Source organism: Larimichthys crocea, chromosome XI (genome assembly GCF_000972845.2).
Source record: "Larimichthys crocea isolate SSNF chromosome XI, L_crocea_2.0, whole genome shotgun sequence".
Taxonomy (NCBI): domain Eukaryota; kingdom Metazoa; phylum Chordata; class Actinopteri; family Sciaenidae; genus Larimichthys; species Larimichthys crocea.
This window is the reverse complement of record NC_040021.1, coordinates 792934-814163: the sequence shown is the minus strand read 5'-3', so window position 1 is coordinate 814163 and position 21230 is coordinate 792934. Positions and strand designations below refer to the sequence as shown.

At 42.3% G+C, this 21230-nt stretch overlaps 1 protein-coding gene across 2 annotated transcripts; it reads left to right on the top strand.

The window, feature by feature from the left end:
* The first annotated feature begins 5244 nt into the window (after nt 1-5244).
* dnajc5ga (DnaJ (Hsp40) homolog, subfamily C, member 5 gamma a) lies at nt 5245-20660 on the top strand. 2 transcript variants are annotated; one of them, XM_019265750.2, is made up of 7 exons: nt 5245-5425; nt 10922-11049; nt 12264-12477; nt 13796-13952; nt 15299-15477; nt 16410-16449; nt 16530-20660. In XM_019265750.2, exons 2-5 carry the CDS (start codon nt 10931-10933, stop codon nt 15472-15474), a joined length of 666 nt encoding a protein of 221 aa, XP_019121295.1. In that variant the 5' UTR covers nt 5245-5425; nt 10922-10930; the 3' UTR covers nt 15475-15477; nt 16410-16449; nt 16530-20660. The 2 variants fall into 2 exon arrangements, with proteins under 2 accessions (XP_019121295.1, XP_027140482.1); XM_027284681.1 differs by lacking the exon at nt 15299-15477.
* Nucleotides 20661-21230: the final 570 nt, after the last annotated feature.

Below are 21230 nucleotides of genomic sequence, written 5' to 3'. Positions count from 1 at the left end.
ACCTCCTTCTTTCCATCCCCCCCAACCCATAATTCCCTCCCTCAACCCGTCTTCTTCTCCCCGACACTCTTCTCCTTCATCCCCTCCATATTAGATTCTTGTAATCCAGCAAACCATCTCAGAACTGCCAGTACTCCAAAACTCTGCTGTTCGCCTGCTCAACCCACATGTGACCGTCCTCCAAAACCTCCCATGGCTCCTGGTCCCAGAGTACACCAGTTTTAAAATCCATCTCCACAACTAGGCCCCTTCACCTCACTGACCTGCTCCGACTCCTCCACCCAGGACCAAGCACCAAATCTGGGGCGCCTTCTCTGTAGCTGTCTCTCCTGCTGGATCTCTCCTCCCTAAACACATCGGTGACTGACTCACCTTCAAATCACTGACAAAAACTTTAAAATCTGCTTTAACTTGTGTTTTTCGGGCATGGTTTAAAGAGGAATCGTATTAAACTGACTGTGCTCCTTCTGCAGAGATGCTATGCTGCCACGACCAGCACGGGAGACGGTACAGCCACCCTCCCCCTCTGTCCGGCTGCTGTCCTCAGTCGGGACCAGGACAGATACCCGCGGGGACAGTTGCCACTCCAGCCTCTCCCGCGCTTCACACGCTGGCGGCCAGCAACATGGCTGCGGGCAGTTCAGCAAGAGCAGGTACGCCACGAACACAAGCACGTGATGAACGTGAATGTGACGGACTTTATTGAGTTTTTCGTGTTTGTTTCAGATGTCTCATCTGTTTAAACGTCGCCCACATCGCGTCGATGGTGCAGAAGGAACGAAGCTGGACATCCTGAAGGTACGACCTCTTTAGCCCGTGAGAATACTAAAAAACAGATCGAGCGTCCAGTATCAACACTGCTCCCTCGTCTCAAAACGTCCAGGGTAAGGTGATGGCGTCCATGTTCACGAGGTCAGCACTCGCACCAGCAGCTCCTTCGCGGCGGCCATGCAGCGTCTCGGCGGCCCGTCGTCCACTTCAGGCGAATCCACGTCGTCCACGCAAAAGGAGAATCTCTGGCCGACTCTGTTCAGACCATGAGCTGCTACGCCCGACGTTCTGGTGCTCCGAACCGACGCCCGGAGCCGTGGATGAGTTTGAGCTCCTCTGCTCACGGGTCCGAGGAGTTTGAATATTCAGTCTTCAGTAACTCTTTAAATCTTCCAGAGTGCGTCACGTCATTGCCGTAAGCCCGTGATCAACGCTGGAGACGGTGTTGGGGAGCATCCGACCCAGCCCCTGCTGGACGTCTTCACCATCAGAGAGGAGCTGGGCAGTGAACGGCATGACGGTGAGACAAAAGACAAAAAACAAACTCCACATTCAAACCACGTCTGAGGAAAAAACCCGTCTCACGTGTTGATCCGTGTGTTTCCTGTCAGATAACTAGGGTCGGAGATCTGAAGCACGGCCGCACGGTTCACTCCCTCGCCAAGCTGCTCCGCAGTACCGGCATCACGCTGCGCTACGTCGCTCCAAGAACCTCCACATGCCGGCGGAGATCATCAGCTACGTGGCCTCGAAGGGCATCAAACGGGTGGGACAAGACCTGTGACAGACAAGTGAAAGATGCTTGCATGTCGTCGAGTTTTGACCACGTGTGTTTTCGCAGGAGGAGTTCGACAGCATCGGAGGAGGCTTCGCCCGAGACCGACGTCCTCTACATGACGAGAGCCAGAAGGAGAGGTGTGCATCCGAGGAGGAGTACAAGGCTGTGAGTGACATGAACATCTTCAAGTTTATAGATTTTCTAACATGGGAATCAAAAAGATCGTGTGGACTGTGACTGTCTCTCCTCTCTCTGTCAGTGTTTCGGACAGTTCACCTCACCACCTCACATATGACTGTAGCCAAGAAGAAGATGGGTGGTGATGCATCCGCTGCCCAGAGTCAATGAAATCAGGTAGAGTGCCTCCACAATTTGTCCTTGATCGTGGAAGCTGTTTCTTTTGTAGCTGTTCTGAGCTTTTAACCGCTGAGGTTTTGAAACGTTGACTTAGAGCGTCCACGACGAGCTCCGCGTGTCGTGTCGCATACATCAGTGGAATTTAACCTCGAGAGTTTGTGCTTGACAGTCGACGACACAAAAATCTCACAACGTGGTCCGTTTAGTGGCCGTGATGAGTTTTAAGTTGCAGTGATTCTCGTGTTTGAGGTGATTTTTACAAGATGAGCATGTCGTCTCATGTTGGGCTGCAGCTGCTGATTATTTTTATTACTGCTGCTGAAGGTCAGAGAACTCAGTGACGTCTTTAATGTCGTTTATTTTGTCTGACTGTGACAAGTTAACCCAAAGAAACACAATGATGTGACAGAGAAAAGCAACGAACGACACGTTTAAGAAGATTTTCAAATAAAAAGTTCATCGTTCTCAGGATAATTGAAACATTTTCTGTCGGCGAAGTGACAGTCGACTAATCAGGCAAATTTGATTTATTTCTTGATGTTTACTTCAGTCACGAGTCTGAATCTTACCCTCTGTTTCACACTCCCTGGTGTCTCCTTTGTGTTTTTCTCTCAGTGCCGAGGTGGACACCGACCCGAGGGCGGCGTATTCCGTCAGGCGGAGAAGCGGCATGTACATCCGAATGGCCCTGCTGGCCACCGTACTGGGCAGATAGATGAACTGTCGAACCTTTTTAGAGAGTTAGACACTAGACGCTTTCTTTCCTGAACTCTGGATTTTCTTCTTTCTGATGCTCAAAGGGGGTCGAGGCTTAGTTTTCTACACTTATGTTACGTAACATGATGCTGCTCTTCTTCAGTTTGACACTTTCATCCATTCTCACAAATCTTCATGTCTTTGGACCAATCAGATTCAGCTTTTTTTGTCTGTGATAGTTAACAGACTGTCAGTATTCCGACTCCTTGATAGAAAATAAAGGGACCAGAGTATTAAGGAGAGTTCAGGTGTGGATGTGTAAGCAGAGCTCAGCACTCAAGAAAAATCAGCATCCGATAAAGTGTCGGTTTATATTTCGTGAATATTTTTCAGCTTTTTTTCTTTGGTGCCAACTGAAAATCTTTGAACTTTTCTGTTGTGCTGTGTCACGCGGCGAGCAGAGCTCAAACTCCTGAAACCTGCAGCGTCCAGAAGTTTCCTACGTTCCTATGAGCACTTGAATGCTTCAAAAGAACGGTGTAGAGTCGTCTGTGACTGGAAACAGTCGATAAAATGATGGAAACGTAGATCAAACTTTGATTTTTCACTTTAAGTCATCACATCGACGCACATTGCGGCCACGATGGTTCGTTTCCACCAGGAGACTCAAACAGCTGATCTGTGGTTGATACAGAGTTTGTACCAAGGAAAAAGTTGAGTCTAAAGCCATAAAAATATCTACACACTGAAGCACAGCTCTGGATCAGTACCTCATAATACAACCTCTTTCAGAGTTACTAAACTGACATTGATGGTACGATGATGTTTGATATTAAGGACATAAATGCTGCTGTCGCTCAGCTGTTTCATCACGCATTTAAAGGGACCGTTTGGATTTTAAAGGGAGAAGTGTGGCGTGATGTTCCCGTCACCTCACTGTCGTCCTCGAAACAAACCTTTTGTTTAAACATGTCAGAGTAACTCACATGGATCCATCTTCATCGTCTTGTGTTTTTTTTTTTGTGGGATAATCGCAGTAACTGTCAGGTTTTGTCTTTTGACTGTAGCATGTTGTATGAGATTCTTTCCTTTCTTTTTTTTTTTACTGTGTAGAGAAATAAATAATAAAATAATTTCCCTTTTGCAGCCGACTTTGTCGTTAATATTAAAAAAAACAACACCACATGCAGCAAAAAGCAGCGATGATGAATGCATGATTGAAGACATCCGTTAATTAAAATGATAGAAGATATCTGATATAAGAAGTGACTTTAATCTAAGATTTCAGGTGAAATTACATGTGCAGGGTACATAAAGAATTAGAAATAACCTAAAGTATGTGGACGTGTTCTCTGTACATATAAGGATGTCCACGCAGATACAAGTATGGAGAAGTATCACTATATAAATAGGATATACTACAATATAAATATGAATAAGTCATAATTAATTACCTTAATTGGATCATATGTTGATCTTTCATTTAACTGTACTCATGTTATAAAGAGCCGCAGTGTTTACAACCCGCTTTAATACTCGTACTCTGCATACATAATGAGCAGCATCATCAAACAGTCTCCAGCATGTGTTTACAATAAATGCTGCATTCAGTAACTGTCAGAAAAATAAAATCTAGTCTAATTCACAGGAAGAGAGGGGGAGGTCCTGAATGACTCAGCAGAAGTTTAAACACTGAAACAAACAAATGAGATGAAATAACAAAATATATAAATAATATTTATAAATCTGAGCTGCTGCATGACTCTGCAGCTGGTGAGATGTTCAAGGACCGGACTGTGTGCACTCTCTAGCCTCTGTGGAAATGAGTGTGATTAAATTGGCATAAAATACAAACTTTGTTTTCTTTAAATGCTTAAATAAACTCCTTTAGTCAATAATTGGCTTGAAACTTGTTAAAACAACATTCTCTGGGCTCTATTTTCATTTTCAAGTTCAAGTCAACTTTATTGTCGAGGCTGCTATATGTACAGAACACCGTGCAAACAGCATAAACATGACAAAGAAATATAAGTAAAAGATGTAAAAAATAGAAAATAAAATATACAAATATAAAAATATATACAAGCTAAAGACGTAAACAGAATTATCAGTATAATAATTATAATAGTTTAAATAAATATTACATATATAAAATATACTAATATAATATATATTTATTATTTATTAAGTAAATAATAATTAAATACATAATATAATATTATTAAATATATTTATTATTTTATTATATAGTAATAATTACAATAAATATAGATTAATAATAATTAAATAGTATATATTTATAAATATGTATTTATTATAAATACATACAATTAAATATATATTATATATTAAATAAACTTTAATAATGATTATTAAAGTATTTCTGATTCTGATAAATATAAGTATATGTTTGGCAGTATGGACAGAATTAACAGTATTTACAGTACACAGGTATATCAATAAAATAAATATGTCACAGTTTGCTGTGCGGTGCTTTTATACTTTTATATTGTTCATCAGCTGCACGTGAGCTTAATTTGAGATTAATTTGTGCAAAATAAACAAAACCTAAAAATTCAAATTAGCTCGAGTGCTGAAAAGTCGGATTTTCCTGAAGGCACCATGTCATCCTTGCAGTCAGCCAATCAGAGCGCTCGTCCTCTGGCACTGAAAGCCGAAGCCGGCGGCCGCACAGCCGGGCGAGCGCTTCCTCCGTCACCTGGAGGCTGATATGAGCTTTTAAACCGGGAGTTAACGGGAAACGGATGCCTCTATGATCCAGCTAACCTCACGGCGAGATACAAAGTGTTCAGTTTACACACGGTAAGACCTCCCGGCTTCAGTTACAGCGGCTAGCGTGGCGTTAGCTAGCGGTTCGTAGCTGTCACGTTCACTGACGCCGGACTCGGTTCAGAAAAACGTCAGTTTAAGATCGGCGTGTTTCTTAAAGAAAGGGCATCATAACTATCATTTATGGGCTTTGACGTGATTTTAAACATGTTATAAAACATATAGTTACACTTTCGTGTCAAAGCAGCTTCATAAAAATGATTTTTCATCAGTGTAACACTGTAAAACCAGAGGGCGGTGGCAGCTAACACTTGTGAACGACTTGCAATGAGGATCTGGCACTTTGCTCTAAATAAATAACACGTATGTTTGTTTAATGTACGCCGAATTACACAGTACAAAAGCACTGACTTGTGTACTGAATTTAAAGTATATACATTGAGGGTGCAGGTAGTTATTTTAAAGAATATGTTAAATAGCTAAATCCTCATATGGGGTTTGGTTTATCTTTGTCTGCACGCACCCGGCGGTGTTGGAGCCACAGCGGTTACACACACACATGAGTGATGTCATGTTAATACACGTGTTAAAATAAGTGATAAAACAACTTTTACTGCTGACTAATGCGGTTTAAATAGCGGATTGGCGTTGGTGTCGCGGCTTAACGAGTTACCGTGTTAACCGGTGACCCCTTAGCCGAATGCGTCTGCGGTTGCCGTAGTTACGACAGCCAGTAGAAAGCACGTAGCGGTCAAATACGACACCGAAAATAAAATATGAATAAAATAAATTATGTTTTTATGTTGATGTGTGCCTTAATGAGGAATAATATATTAAAACAATAAACTTAGCTCCGTTTCTTCCTGTTTTTAACACCTGGTGTAACTACGACAACCGGCTAGCGGTCACCGGTTAACACGGTCACCAGTTTAGCCGCAACATCCAAACAGTTTCTTTGGATATTTAAGCAGAAATAAGTTGCGACAGAAGCAGGTTAAGCACGTTTTTGTTGAGTTAGATGGTTGAACTCTTTGTTGTGGTGTTTTCTTTATGAATGGCGGGCTGTGTGTTAAAGTATTCCTCCGTGTGAGGGCAGATTAGCGGCGGATTAGGGAGCTCCACAAGGGCGGACGAACAGGCGACACTCACGCGGCGTTCCTGCCTCCTTCACCCGGACTGTTATCAGCCCAAACACAGCCTCTCCCTCCGGAGGATGGAAGACTAAACATCAGCCTGCAGCACGTTCACCACTCATGACCTGATTATGAAGCTTTAATCTGTCAGATTGTTCATGTTCATAGATGTTGTCCTGCTGCAGATCTAACAGAGAGGTGGAGGTTTGTTTTGTTTCTGCAGGCTCAGATCTCTGACATGACTTCAGCTCGACCTGACTCTGTCTGTGGATGTGACTCACTGCAGGACACGCGACGTGTTTTAAAATCAGTGCATCAGTGTAAAATGACTTCTCAGCATGCACAGACAGGTCGTGGTCGGAGACGTTCAGGGTGAAGGTACTGGACAAAAATCTATCAGCTGATTTCCTTTTAGACTCATCGTGGAGTGAGGTTGTAGTCGAGCTCTGCTCACCTGCTCCCTTTATTAAATAACTACCTCACAGCCTTGGCTGTTGTGTTTACATCCTTAACCTGTCGCACACTTTACAAAGACACAAGAGCTATTTTAAGATCAGCAGTGTTACAGTCTCTCTTCACCGAGGGAGCGTTTCTCTGGTGGTTTTCTCAGTTTGTGAAGTTTTGACAGGCGGCGTCGGCACCAAAGAGACTTTTAGTTTGGAGTTTACTTTAATATTCATGTTCTAATAATAACCCCCACCAAAAAAAAGGATGATGTAAGTTTCTAAATGTGGAGCTGAGGAGGAGAACGCGTGGCTCGAGTTTGTTTAATGAAGATTCTTGCCACGGTCGTCGAGTGTTTTTGAACATTTTTAGCTCCACGTACTACAAATAACTTTAAAAATATCGATTTCTGAGTGTGTAGCCGTGTGATAAATGTGATAACGTACAGCGAGCTGTGCGTTGTTGTAAAATAAACCCTGACAGGGTGACGCAGGACTTCATTTCATTTAATAATTTGTACTTTTAATCTGTTTTATTTAATCTAATAAATAAATATTTCAGAGACCCCTCCGTGTGGCATCATAGGGAGGTCGGTTTTCTGTCTTCGGTTGGATTCTTTGGACCTGACTCTTTGTGTTTCATCAAGTCTGACTTTGACATTTTAAATACATAAGACTCCCAAACGCTGATATCCAAAGGACTATTAATTAAGCAGCAAAGCAGTTTTATTTCTCGGTTTTCTGACTGACTCTGTCTGAATAAAGGCCGGCACTGTCTCAGCTCCTCATTCAGACACTTCGCCTGCCTCCTTTTTCTACTTTGGTCCCTCAGCTGACAGCCTTCGGGCTAAAAACACGCTGAACGGCGGCTAAAGTTAGATATATATCTGCACTTTATAAAACTAGAGTAGGAAAGAGTCTGTGAAGGAAGACAAACCTCTCTCTCTGGTTCATTTTCATCCCATCAGTCCCGTTGGCTTGATAAACGAGTACAGTTTGCATACACAACAGTCAGGGCAGCGTTTAAAGCCTGCACCTCCACCACGACTGCAGTTACCTCATTAACCTAATAGCCTCCATCGATCGCTCCGGTACGAGCTGCAGGGTGGCGGTTTGATCGGTGCAGGCCTCCGTTGGCAGCAGCCCGGTGGTCTTAAACGTACATAGAAAGTGTGTGTGTGTGTGTGTGTGTGTGTGTGTGTGTGTGTGTGACAGACTGCCCTGTCGGGCTTTGTGCAGCACGTTTGGAGTGTTTACATCAGCTTTCTTGGCGTCGGCAGGCGTGCCATCTGTGCCTGCAGCGTCTCCACCGCTGAGGAAACATAATGACCTTTCTGACGTCATCTATGCAGATCTCTGTGTAGTCACAGTCATGTAGTGCTGTCTGCAGATTTAAATCATACTGAGCTCAGACTGTCCAGCTTCGTCTTTATTGATTCATGTGCAGATGATTTGATCCAGTAATCAATGAAGCATTTCATCTTTAAATGTCTTGTCGTGGCCGTGATGCTGTTTTGGGTCCACGTAACTTCTTCCACCTCCCGTCTAGTCTAAATATCTGCAAAGACGTGGATCATCGGCAGACCTGAGACGGGCCGATGACGTCTGGATGCTCAAACCCTCTTCCTCCTCTTCTTCTTCTTCCTTCTCCTAAAAATCAATCACACATCGCACCATCCTCGTCCAATCCGACAGTCGACTCTGATGGAGATGATCTCCAACAGTATCTCATATTAAAACAGTCAGTCCAAACAGAGTAAGAAAATCAGCAGATCGATGCTTTTTATTCTGCTGCTTCTTCTCACTTGACTGACGGAAGCTTCAGCTCGGGGTCGGCGTGTGATCTGTAATAAAACACAAAGGTCATGTTTTGTTTTGTTTTAATCCTGCACAAATCTGCTCATATTTAATATGTGAAATAAACAAACCCAGAGGCTGCCATATGCCAGATAATATCAGGCCAGTGTGAGCAGATGTTTCAGCACTTTGAAGTTTTATTTATTTATTTTTTGGATTTATTTTCACGTTAAAATGTGTCGGAGGCTTCGGTTTAAGCTGATCTCCTCTATCTAGACTTTCTCCATCACACACACCAATATGTGGACACTTTGTGTGTGTGTGTGTGTGTGTGTGTGTTTGTTTGTGTGTGTAGGACTGTCTAGCCCGGACATTGGCCCTCTCTGACATGGACTCGGTTGAGTAATCTGTGAGATCAGCAAAATGTAATCTTCTTTAGACCAACGACCCGCACAGCGTTATCTGTGTGTGAGTGTGTGTTCAACAGAAATCCCTGTGTACTGTAACTGTGAAGCACTACTTCTAAACTTTAGACACCTTTTGCTTTAAATAAACTGAAACCTGAGAGTTAAACAGATCATCTTACATCAGAGAGATCCAACTCTCTCACATCTTCTGATGTTTCTCCTCAAACCTCGACTAATTAAAATCGGCACAGCTGTCGTCTTTGAATGCAACGAAGGGATGAAGTTTGTGCTACGTCACGTCTGTCTGAACATTCGTTGATCGATATTTGCTGCTTTGAACACTAAAATTTGACATTTAAAATATACATTTAATCAACTAAATGATTCATAAATCAGTGGAAAATATAATTAACAGATCAATCAATACAGTAAAACGTGGATTTAGTCTCTGTGACGTCACCCACAGGTTCCTGAAGAGCCGTTGAGAAGCTGAATAACACCTGGCTGCTCAAACAAGTCACCTGTAACGACACCCACCTGTCAATCAAAGCGTCCACGCTCTTAACCCTGCATAACTTTAAGCCTTAATATAATGTGAACAGGTGAGTTGTATATAAATTCACCCTCAGTACAGTTGTCATGAACGGGGAAATTAGCTACAGAGACCAAAACTGTTTTTTGTACCAGGCTGTAAACATGTTTATTTCTGCTGTGAAGTTGGACATTTGGACATGGGGACTTATGGAGACTGACTCACTTCTGGAGCCAGCCTCAAGTGGACGTTAGAGGAACTGCAGTGCGAGAAACAAGAGCTGTACCATCCGTACCTGTAAACATAATAAACTCGGATAATTCAGTGAATATTTCAGCATCGTTTTTTATCTGTAAGAAAACATTTTCTGCGCTGATCTCGTTCGTCAGGATCGGCTGCACTTCTTAAACTCTTCTTCAACTCTTCTTCAACTCTTCTTAAACTCGGACGTCTTGTGCTGATTAAACTCTTCGGTCTGGACTGTAGGCTCATCAGAAACCCTCCACCCCCCCAACAGCTTCAGCGCAATTGGTTTAGATGGGGAATTAACATCGTAATCCAGGTCTCTTCTCCTCTGCCATTATGTCCATAGAGGCTGCTGAGCCTGGTTACATTGCACCACTTGCCCAGCTCCTGTTCTGGCACGACACTGGCTCCACTCCCTATTAGCCTTGGGAGAAAAATCGCGAAAAAAACAAACCAAACCAAACAAAAATCAAATCGAGTGAGAAGCCTCCTCTTCCCTCTATGGTCCAACATGAGCTAACAGCAGCTACAGCTGTCAGCAGTTTACTTCACTGTCCATCATAAACTCTGTAAATCACAGAGAGTTGAGGCGGAGCAGCCAGAGGACATCAGAGGGAAAACCAGAAAACATTTCCTCCATAAAATATGATCCAGTTTCACCAGAATCACTGAAATAGTTGCTGCTGTGTGACTTAAAATCTGCTAGAAGCTTCACACATTGTTGCTTTTAACGGTACAACAGAACAACGTAGGTGTTGTGCGCCTGTGTACGAACTGAAAGTCGGACTAACTCTCTGTGTACGTTACTGTAACTCTATCCTGTGAACACAAGCTGGGCCGCTCCTTCTGTAAACAGCATAGTTTAAACAAAGTATTTAAATCTGAATCTTGCAACATGAGCTGCGATATTTGACGTCTAAGCCGTCTTTAATAACCCGTCACCGTCTTTTCTTAATTGTCTTGTTGAACAGAGGTGAGCCATGGCTGAACCGAACCCCTCCCGTCCCCAAAGGAAGATGTCCACCGCTGGGGAGAGCGTGTACAAGGTGCTAGGGCTGGAGAAAGGAGCGTCACCTGAGGACATCAAGAAAGCGTACAGGTGAGCAGTCATCTCAAGTATTGCTGCAACCAAGACGTCTCCGCTGTCTCTTCAGGAAGGATTAGTCGCTCTCCAGAGCGGGCGTGCCAACCGCATCGTAATTATGACTTTAAATCCTTTGCTTTAATTTGTGTAATCCCGTTCCTCATTATGTTGGAACGTTCGCCCTCGTAAGTGGTCAGATTACTCCGAGACAGAGCGGACGTGTTGCTGAAGAGCAGATTTCTGTCTGAAGCTGCCGAAACAACAGTCAGCATGGATGTTCTGTCCATAAAGTGTTTAAAAAACGGTTCTCAGAAGTTGAACAGAGCTTCAGATTATGAAGTCATTCATAAAATATCAAAACTTTAAATAGGACTGCAACGTTTTATGATTATTTTTTTTGTTTATCCTGAATTTAGCGATGACTTGTTTGACCTAGAAAAAATGTTTAAACGCCCAGAAAAAGACAAATTGATTATGTAGCTACTTTATAATTAGATTAATAGTTAAATTTATTGTTAATTGATTAATCATCCAATCATTTGAGCTCTATTTGTAATCAGAGGTGTGAACTATTCTCTATGCGTCCTCAGTTTTCTATATTTCTGCACGTGGCTGCTTTTCATGATTTATTACAGCTGTCGGATAATTTTGAACTCATGTTCTGTTTTTAAAAAAATCCGTCTTCAGTCTTTAAGCTGCATCTTTTCTTTCTCGGCTGATTAACTGCTGTGTTCTTTATTCATGCAGACGTGAGCTCAGGGTAAAAACTGCTTAAATTAGTTTTAATATGAGACACACGGCGTGCGTTTATGTCCAGTTTATAAAATCCAGAATGTGCTCAGACGTCGGCTGATCTCTGCCTCCCTCCATCAAATCTCCAAACATCAGCTCCGTTAGTCTAACGTGACTGTACGACTGAGGCTGAAAATCAACAATCAGCATCAGTCTCTGTAATTCTGCGTCGGCTGCAGACTGAGGCGATGATGTTCTGTCGCTGCATCGTGACGTATTTTAAATTTCTACACCTCAGTTTGTGATCAATCGATTAGTCAACTGGCTGTTTCAGATCAGCAGAACTTTCCAGCTTAGAAACTGAAAGTCTGAACTCGATGATGTAGTCTGAACCTTTATTTTCCTGAAATATTCTCCAGTAAAATCACCGTTGGTCATCTGATCCTTCACCTAACCCCTCGTTGTTGCTTTCTTCTGATCTTCTCTCCTCCCGTCAGGAAGCTAGCGTTGAAGTACCACCCGGATAAGAACCCGGACAACCCGGAGGCGGCGGAGAAGTTCAAGGAGATCAACAACGCCAACTCGATTTTAAACGACGAGACCAAGAGGAAGATCTACGACGAGTATGGCTCCATGGGGCTTTACGTGTCCGAGCAGTTCGGAGAGGAGAGCGTCAAATATTACTTCCTCATGTCCAAGTGGTGGTTCAAGGTCGGTGCTTCGGTTTGTTTCAGTCGACACAATATCGATGCATCACCATATATACTATGTGTACAGTCATATTTTTCTTCCACAATGCCATTTACTAAGAAAATATCTACATAACAACAACTTTATAGGTCGTTCCCCCGACAAATCTGTATCATTATTCAGGGTACTTATTCAAAAGAGGGTTAATTATGAACTTTAAGTGATAAAGGTGATTTTTAAACACACAAACTAAGTCAAAGTTTATCCAAGAAGTGCAGATTAAACTGTTTCCAAACAATTTAAAGTGTACTTCAGAAGAAATATGATCCGTAGACTCTACAGAGATGTCTTCATTGGTTTCATGTAACCCTGTATCGGTGCACAGGACAGAGTGAACATGCAGCGCACTCCAAATTGCTCAACCTCATGTGTTGTGTGTACAAATTAGCATTAAAAAAAGAAAAGTTAAAACATCACGATCTGATGCACTAATCCACCATCCTTTTATTTTCTGTTATCCCAGCTGAATGTTCATATTTATTAAATGTTTATTAAGTTTATAACGAGTTCATTCAGACGTATTTCATAGTGTTATCTGTATCTTAAAACACAGTGGTCCCTCGTTTATCGCGGGGGATACGTTCTAAAAATAACCCGCAATAAACGAAATCCGCAAAGTAAGTTTTACAATTATTCTACATGTTTTAAGGCCGTAAAAGCCCTAACCACACACTTTTATACACTTTTCTCAGACAGGCATTAACATTTTCTCACATTTCTCTCTTATTTAAACTCTCAAAGTTCAAACTTTCGCAGATTTAACAAAAATAAGTACAATACTGTATTAGTAAATGAAATCAAAGATCAAAACCTGTTTTCCAGCCCAAACGTCTTTAACAAATTTAATTTTAATGATCAATCCACGAGGTTTGACACGTAAGAAATTATTACCAGTAACTCACGCGTATTTCACAGTTCCTCTGACGGTGCCAAACACAATGCGCGTTCATACTGTACAGTACGCTGTAAAAAAAAAAAAAGTATGCAAAATTACAGAAAAAAAATCTGCGAATCCGCGAAAAGTGAACCGCGTTATAGCGAGGGACGACTGCATATATAAAATATGAAACATTTCAGAGACTCTTGTGTCAGAATCAGAAACAGACTCTTTGTTTGTCTCCTCGCTTGTCACAAACTTTTATTACTGCCATATATGAAGTATGAGTCCTAAACACATCAGGACGATTTACTATGATAAATAAAGTCTGAAGACTGTCGTGTTGTGACCTGTTGTTTGCTGTGTTTTTGTTTTAAAGTTGTTTCTTGTTTTTTCCTGCAGGGTCTGGTCATGTGCTGTACACTGTTCACCTGCTGCTGCTGTTGCTGCTGCTGTTGTTTCTGCTGTGGGAAATGTAAACCACCCGACGACGACGAAAACTACCAGTATGTCAACCCCGAAGACCTGGAGGCCCAGATCAAGGCGGAGCAGGACGGAGGTGAGAGGCGGCGTCACAACATGTGACAGGCGTGTTTTTCGCGTTGGTCTTTCATGACTCCTCCGTCCCTTCAGGCACCGACGGAGTCGACGGCGTCGGTTCTTCGTCTCGTTCTTCCACTTTTTTTATTGGTCTTAACCAAACTTTAACAAGAAAAGTACACATGAATCCAACAGGAATAATCTTTGAACGCTTGAGGACTGGATGGGTAACAATTAAAGCCTTGAAAGGTTTGGAAAATAAATAGAAACAGGTCCTTGAAAGTGCTTGAATTTATATATGTTGTATTTTCTTGCTTAACCTCTGTAAACGTTCGCCTAGTTCTTTAGAGAGTAATTAACCTTCATCTGTGTCTCGAACTATGATACATGTTGGCTCCTTGAGTTTAAGGATACTGGGTCTGGAGAGTCCTTGAAAAGTCCCTGAGTGCGTATTCAGTTTCTGTGGACTAAAAATAAAATACAGAGAATCTCTGAGCAGAAGTGTCCTGGACAGTCGAGCCTTTTGTCGCGGTCGTACTACACTGAGGAGAAACATTACAACATCTTCACTCGCTGTGCGTTTGAAATGTTTCTTAACATTGTGTAGCATCCTGACAAACACCAACCTTACGCACTATAACTAGAACTGTCCTGAGAAATAAAAAAATCTCCTTATTTCTTTATATCAGAGGTTTTTATCTGAAGTTATACTTCAGAGTTTAGCTCCTGAAAGTTTTAAGACTTCTTCTGTGACACAGGTGTGTTTTGGACTGTCACAATAAAATGCCGCTCTGAAATGTGCGTTTTTATTTTGAAAAAAAAATCTGCTCTACTACCTTTTGTGTGCAGAGAAGACGTCTTAAATCTTTTATTTCATCAACGTGAGTTGAAATATTTAAATTTAGTTTACCTCCAAATGTTGAATTCTCTCAGTCTCGTCTTTAAATTTTCAGATTACTGTGTCCGGTGTTTTCTGTCGATTTTGTTGAGGACCGACATTTCTGCAAAATGCAAAATGACTTGATAACTGCATCAAGGGAGAGGCATGACATAAAGGATGTCTCACATATGAGCACAGACATGACGGGTGACTGCACGATTATTTTTTAATGTTTTATTCTGAAATAATGAAATAATATCTTTAGTTTTTGTGCCAGTTTCTCCACATGCTCCATAAATATTTCACAGATATTTAATTTCCTTTCAGGTTGCACAGTCTCGCTTTAAATCCAGTTAACGCTCGCTTCACTAACTTCGTGTCTGTAGGAAAAGCTGCCGTTCAAAGTGAACCCAAAGCTTTCTGTTCCTTCAGCAGTGACTCTAACATGCTCTCACGCTGCAGGATGTCGTGTTTTCATGCTCCAGGTTACACAGTAATCATAGGCCAGCCCACGTCTAATCTGGGTCCGGAAAGCCCAGAAGGCCAGAGTCAGCCCATCCCCCTGCCAATGCCAATGCCAATGCCTCCAGCTGAGCCCCAGCCTGCGACGAGTCCGGCGGGGGAAGAGAACCCCGGAGAGACCTTACCAGAGTCGAAATGACTCGTAAGAGAGCCGCCTCATGTGTACATCACTCATCCGTTTGTCTTGTACGAGTCTTCATCTTTGGTGTCGCTCGTCCGTGCTTGTCCTGGCCGATCGCTGCTTCTACACTCATGACAACAACACCAACAACAACATCACACTGTGTAACTGTCACATTCCTCATGTCAGTCGTCCTGTCCCTGAATGTTGTTTCCTGCTTGTTGTCCGTGTCAAATTAACGAGCATGGCTGAATTAAACACTGTAACCTTTTGCATCGTGCTCTCATGAATATTTCCAGGCTTCATTCATGCGTTTGATTTTTAGATGATAAGTTGTGACAGACGGAAGCAACTCAAGTCAAACATATCATATTAAATTTCCACTTCTAGTGAGTTTAATATCCAAACACAGCAGGCTTTGCTTTAAAGTCCGTGTAAAGTCAGAATAAATATGAGTTCTGAGTTTGTCAGACCAAAGGAGAAAGTGTTAACGTGTTAATTAACCGCCCAGCCAAATTTGAAGGATTAAAAATATCGACTATCAACTATCTCTCTGCTCAGGGTGGCCTCAGCGTGTCATCGAGCCACCCTTTAAGCACCGCCCACAAAATCCTGAGACTGGAAACTGGTGAAAAACAGTTTGAACCTCATCATTCAAAGTCTTTTCACGTGTTTTCAGCAACTATTTTACAACATTTAATTTATTTGGAAAGACTTTACACAGACTTTAATAATTTTTGTGCTAATTTACAGTTTGAAACTGAAGCTGTCTTTATTAGAAATTATCTGGTTTCAAAGTTTTAATTTTGGTTGTTAAAATAAATGTAGTATTTTGAAATTGGCTCTCTAAAACCTGCAAGAAAAAAGAGATTTGTCCACTTGTGTTATATTTAGAAGAAGAAGCGTTTCGTATGATTTCGGTGTAACTTGCGTGTTTTCGTCTCCTCCTGCAGGAAAGTGACGGAGTGGATGAGCCTCAACTAGTAGAAGCAGGTGGGTAACGTACCGAGTATAATCGCGCATGTTGGCTGTTGAATCTGTTTCTGAGTTTGACCTCCTCTTCCATTTTTCAGCCTTTCCAGCCCCTCTTATGATCCAGCCACATTCGACTGCTGCCAGCGACGCAGAGATCAACCAGCTCAAAGCCACCAGCCAACCCGGGCCAACGCCTCCATCCTGACCCCCGCCTCAACCAACCAACCAACCAACCCCCAGATCTACCCACCGGATGACACCTGTAAGGAGGGCACTCAAAGGCTCCTCCGTGGAACTCACGTTACGGACGACTGTTCACGCAAATTGAACTGGCTGGGCTCTGAAAACTCGACTTTAGTTCCCCGTTTCCCTTCCAGCTCGCCTCATACTTCTTTCTAGCAGTTCAGTCATCAGGGCTCTCATCACGTGACACTGTGGGCGGGAAGGTGGCAAAAGCAAGCATGGAAAGGTCTTTATTAAAGCCACTATCCAGACCAGGACTGGAACCCAAACCCTCCCGGTCTGCCTTCATTTTGGACTCCGATGGTCACCAACGGGAGCTTTTTTTTTTTCTTACATTTCTCCCCCTTTAAGATAAAACCAAGGATGTTTTTTGGTTACGGATGCCACTTGTCTCATGTACACATCATCAGACGCCAGCAGCACGACAACGTGGGTTTGACGGACCTTTTTTTCCCCGCCCTCTTCCTCCTCCTCGTCCTCCTGTTCGACATTAACTCCCTCTAACGTTCGTCCTTTCAAATCAGCTCTCGATGCCGAAATATTCTTTGGAAGGAGGCGAGAGGAGCGTCACAGACTCTTTCCATCGGGACACAAACGTGAAGGGGGGGGAGGGAGGAGAGCAGAAGAGACGGATTACGACGTTGAAACGTCTGAGCCAAAACCTGGAGCATGGATCAGCAGTAAGAGTCGAGGCTTCCCTCCCCAGACGTGCATGCATTTTTCTGTTTTACCCCCGGATGCATGCCCTCCTCCTCCCCCCTCTCTACTGTACAGCACTGGAAGACAAACAACAAACCATGACAGCGTCTGCCTAACCTTACAGACTCTCTCTCACACACACACACACACACTCTGCAGTGTATACAAACATACTTGTACCAGCTCATAATGTCATCGTGTGCCACCCTCTGCTAAAAAAAATTTAAAAAATGAAATACAACCCCCAGCATAACCTACGGACTAAAACGGACTGACGCCACACCGTGGGAAAGAAACGCAGCATTTACGTGTCTGAAAATTATCTAATCGCCGCGTGTTGCAGTCGGACTCTTCCGTATAACGAACGCAACAGCTCCATGTAGCCCGCCGACCCGTGACGACCAGACGAGGCCGATTGCTCCGTGAGCCGCAGTTCAGTGTGTCAAAAAGTTTTTTTGTACATGCATCTGTTGCCATTTCATGTAGTCCTTTTTTTTGTTTGTTTTCTTTTTGTTGACTTCCAGAAACCATCAAGGTTAAACTAAACACTAAACCCTGAAATCCACCAAGACGCGAGAGGAGCTGCAGCCGCCAATCAGACGCTCCGATCTGACCTCTGACACTCGACCTGTCGTGTTCTGACTTTGTTTATTTCACGAAGCAGCTTCTAAATCTGAGTCTGACGGAAATTTACGCTGCAAAATAGAAAAAACAAGAAGTTTAATTTGGTTTGTGTACGATGGTTTGAGAGGGAGAGAGAGAGGGTGGTTGAGTGACATAGAAAGTGAATGAGAGCAAGAGAGCGCCGGGCTCGATAAAGTCAAGAGAATCCAGTTGATTTTCAAAATAAAACACCCCGTGGGGACTCACAATTGTATAAAACTCACTCATGGTTGAAGCACATTCACTGACCAGAATTGAGCAAGTTAACAAAGTTAGTTTACGTCTTCGTCTCTCAGTCCTCTTTACCACAAATTTCACGGCAACGGTGACGTGCCGTGAACAATAACAGCAATAGCAGCGGCGACCGAACAGACGACTCTCGACGTGTTTTCTAAGTGTCGGTGTCGTGTTTATGACCGTGACTGTTGAGTCTTTGTTCATCAGTTCATCTCGTGCAAACCTTTAGTGAATCTGGATCAGTGTCCACGTCCACCAGAGATCTTTTGAACATCCAGACTTTACCGAACAAACGTCATCTTAAAGTTTTGGACCTTAGTCCAGTTAGAAAGCATCGTCGTCGGCCAAAAGTGACGTCTTCCAGAACACACAGAGATTCAGTTTTCTGTCGTGTGAGTCAAAGAAAAACCAGCAGATTGTCACATTTGTACTGAAATGATTGATTAATTGAGGAATCATTAACTTTTAGAGGCCCCTTGTTGAGGATTGAAGTTGGTGCAGCCCGGTGTTGAATTATTTGGTCATTGATCTGTATGTAGAGGGCTGTTAAGAGCGGTAACGGGGCCGTGTTTTCATTGGATTTAATTAGTTAGCAGCTCTAATTAATCATCGCTGTGTTCCATGTACAGTCAGAAGTTAAAGCTCGTTGTGAACAACATCCAACATCATGTGAGCGGCGTTCTATGGCGTTTGACCACAGAGCTGCTTTGATAGATTTTACACGACTTGTATCATAATTCTTCTTTGTTATTAATTTCTTATCAATGTCTTTTGACTGAAACGCAGCACAAATCTGAGTTTGACGGGACGGACACTGAAACTTTATTTAACACAACTTAAGGAAAAGTTCGACATTGTGGGAAATGTATTCACTTTCTTCACGAGTTGCTGCTCTTGCTGAGAAATATTCTGGCTCATGAAACAGTTTTTCTAGAGATTAAACAACGAGCGAGCTTCTAAACGAGGCTGTATTCAGACAGGATCAGGTTTGCTGGCGGTGTGTCTGTTTGTGGTGGACGCAACCGCTGCGAAACAATCAACAAATAACTTTTTATTTCCCCGATTAAAGACTTTAATCGAGGCTGCAAAATAGAAACACAGAAGTTTTAATTTGGTTTGAGAGAGCAGTGGTTGAGCGACACAGACAGTGAATGAGAGTGAGCGAGCGTCAGCCTTGATTAAAGTCGCCAATCAGCGAAATAAAAAGTTATTTCTTGGTTGTTTCACAGCGGTCACGTCCACCACAAACAGACACACTGCCAGCAAACCTGATCTGTCTGAATAGAGCCTTGGAGGTAGTGGAAACTCTATTTCCCAAAATGTTGACCTCTAATCAGACTCATTTAAATAGAATAAAACAAACTTTAAGATTGTTTTCTGTAGTTCAGTTGAGTAGGTCGATGTGCTGTGGAGAATTATTAGAGCAGTTCTAGGTGGATTTTTTTTTTTTTTTTTTAAACAAACGTCGTCGTTTTGTGGCGGCAGGCTGAAATTTAAACGAGTTTCTCTCCCACAGTAAGTGAAGGCTTTAATTAAACGGCTCGATATGACCTGATGAACTGCAACACACTGCTGTAAGACGTACATGTAGGACCAGCAACCGAGATCTTTGTTCATAAACCAGCTCAGACGAGTATCTCCGTCGTGTTACGTTAGCTTTGTCTTTGATGGATCACGTTAGCTCGTCTGCAGACTTTAAAGTTTCATCATTTCTGAGTTTTTAAACCATCAAAACCCAAAAAAAAACTCGTCCCCAAAAACATTTCAGGAATAATTATTTTTTTGTCTTTTCTTCAGATCTTCTCAAATCAAATCACTTAAAAGTGTAAAAGCGATGTGGCCGCGGAGCGCTGAAAGAAGACATATTATTTATTATTTTTGTAATTGTTGTAAATAACTCATAAAACAGAAAAAAAATAACTGACGGAATAATGGACATGTTTTATGAATTAATGTCTGTTTTAACTGTGTACATACATTTTTAAGTTGTTTTTTTATTTGTCACATAGAAATGCCATAATTTGAATTTAATAATACAAATAAAAGAAAAGTTGTCTGCGGCGGTGACGGGGGTGTGGTGTCAACTTGTTGGTCAACTTTTAATAATAAACACTGAATTCATTTGTGTGTGTCACGGTTAGCACGGAGCTAACGTTCTTCCAAGGACAGACGGATGATTTAGTCTCCGCGTTGTCATACGAAGTTGACCAAGAGTGACGAGAAAATAACACTAGAACGACGCGACGAGGACGTTTTTATCAGCGTAGATGATGTTTTGGTTTTTTCTTTGAGTGGGTGAGATGTGTCACTCGCTGTTGTGGTTCCCTGTGGACGATATGTAAATGAGTTATTATGAAATTCAACCGAATAAAACAAGGGGGATTTTATAACTTTCTGTCTGTTAGTTTGTTTTTGTTTTTGCATTTACTTTGAGAGATTAACGTCTGTGTAAAGACAATTCTGAGATTTCTTTCAAAACACGTTAAATATGTTGGAAAATAGTTGCTGAAAACACGCGAGAAGACTTTGAACGAGTTTGAAGAGTGTGGAGTTAGAGGTTAAAACTGTTTTTCACCTGTTTTCAGTCTCAGGATTTTGTGGGCGGTCCTTAAAGGGTGGCTCGATGACACGCTGAGGCCACCCTGAGCAGACAGAGATTAACTCTCTACGCCCCCACAGTCCTGGAGCTGAGAATTCCTTTTCTACCTGATTTTGACACCTGATTTCATGAACTTGTCGATATTTTTAATCATTCAAATTTGTCTGAGTGATAAGACTTATAATAAGACAAAGACACAGATATCGCTTTAGTGGATGAGAATAGACCGTATCAACAGAATTTTAGATGTTACGTAGCTCCGTCACACAGGGATAAAACATGAGAGGCATGACAACGAGAGGCTAATTAATTAAATACATAAATAAAAGAGACCCATCATTTTTATTTAATACATTTT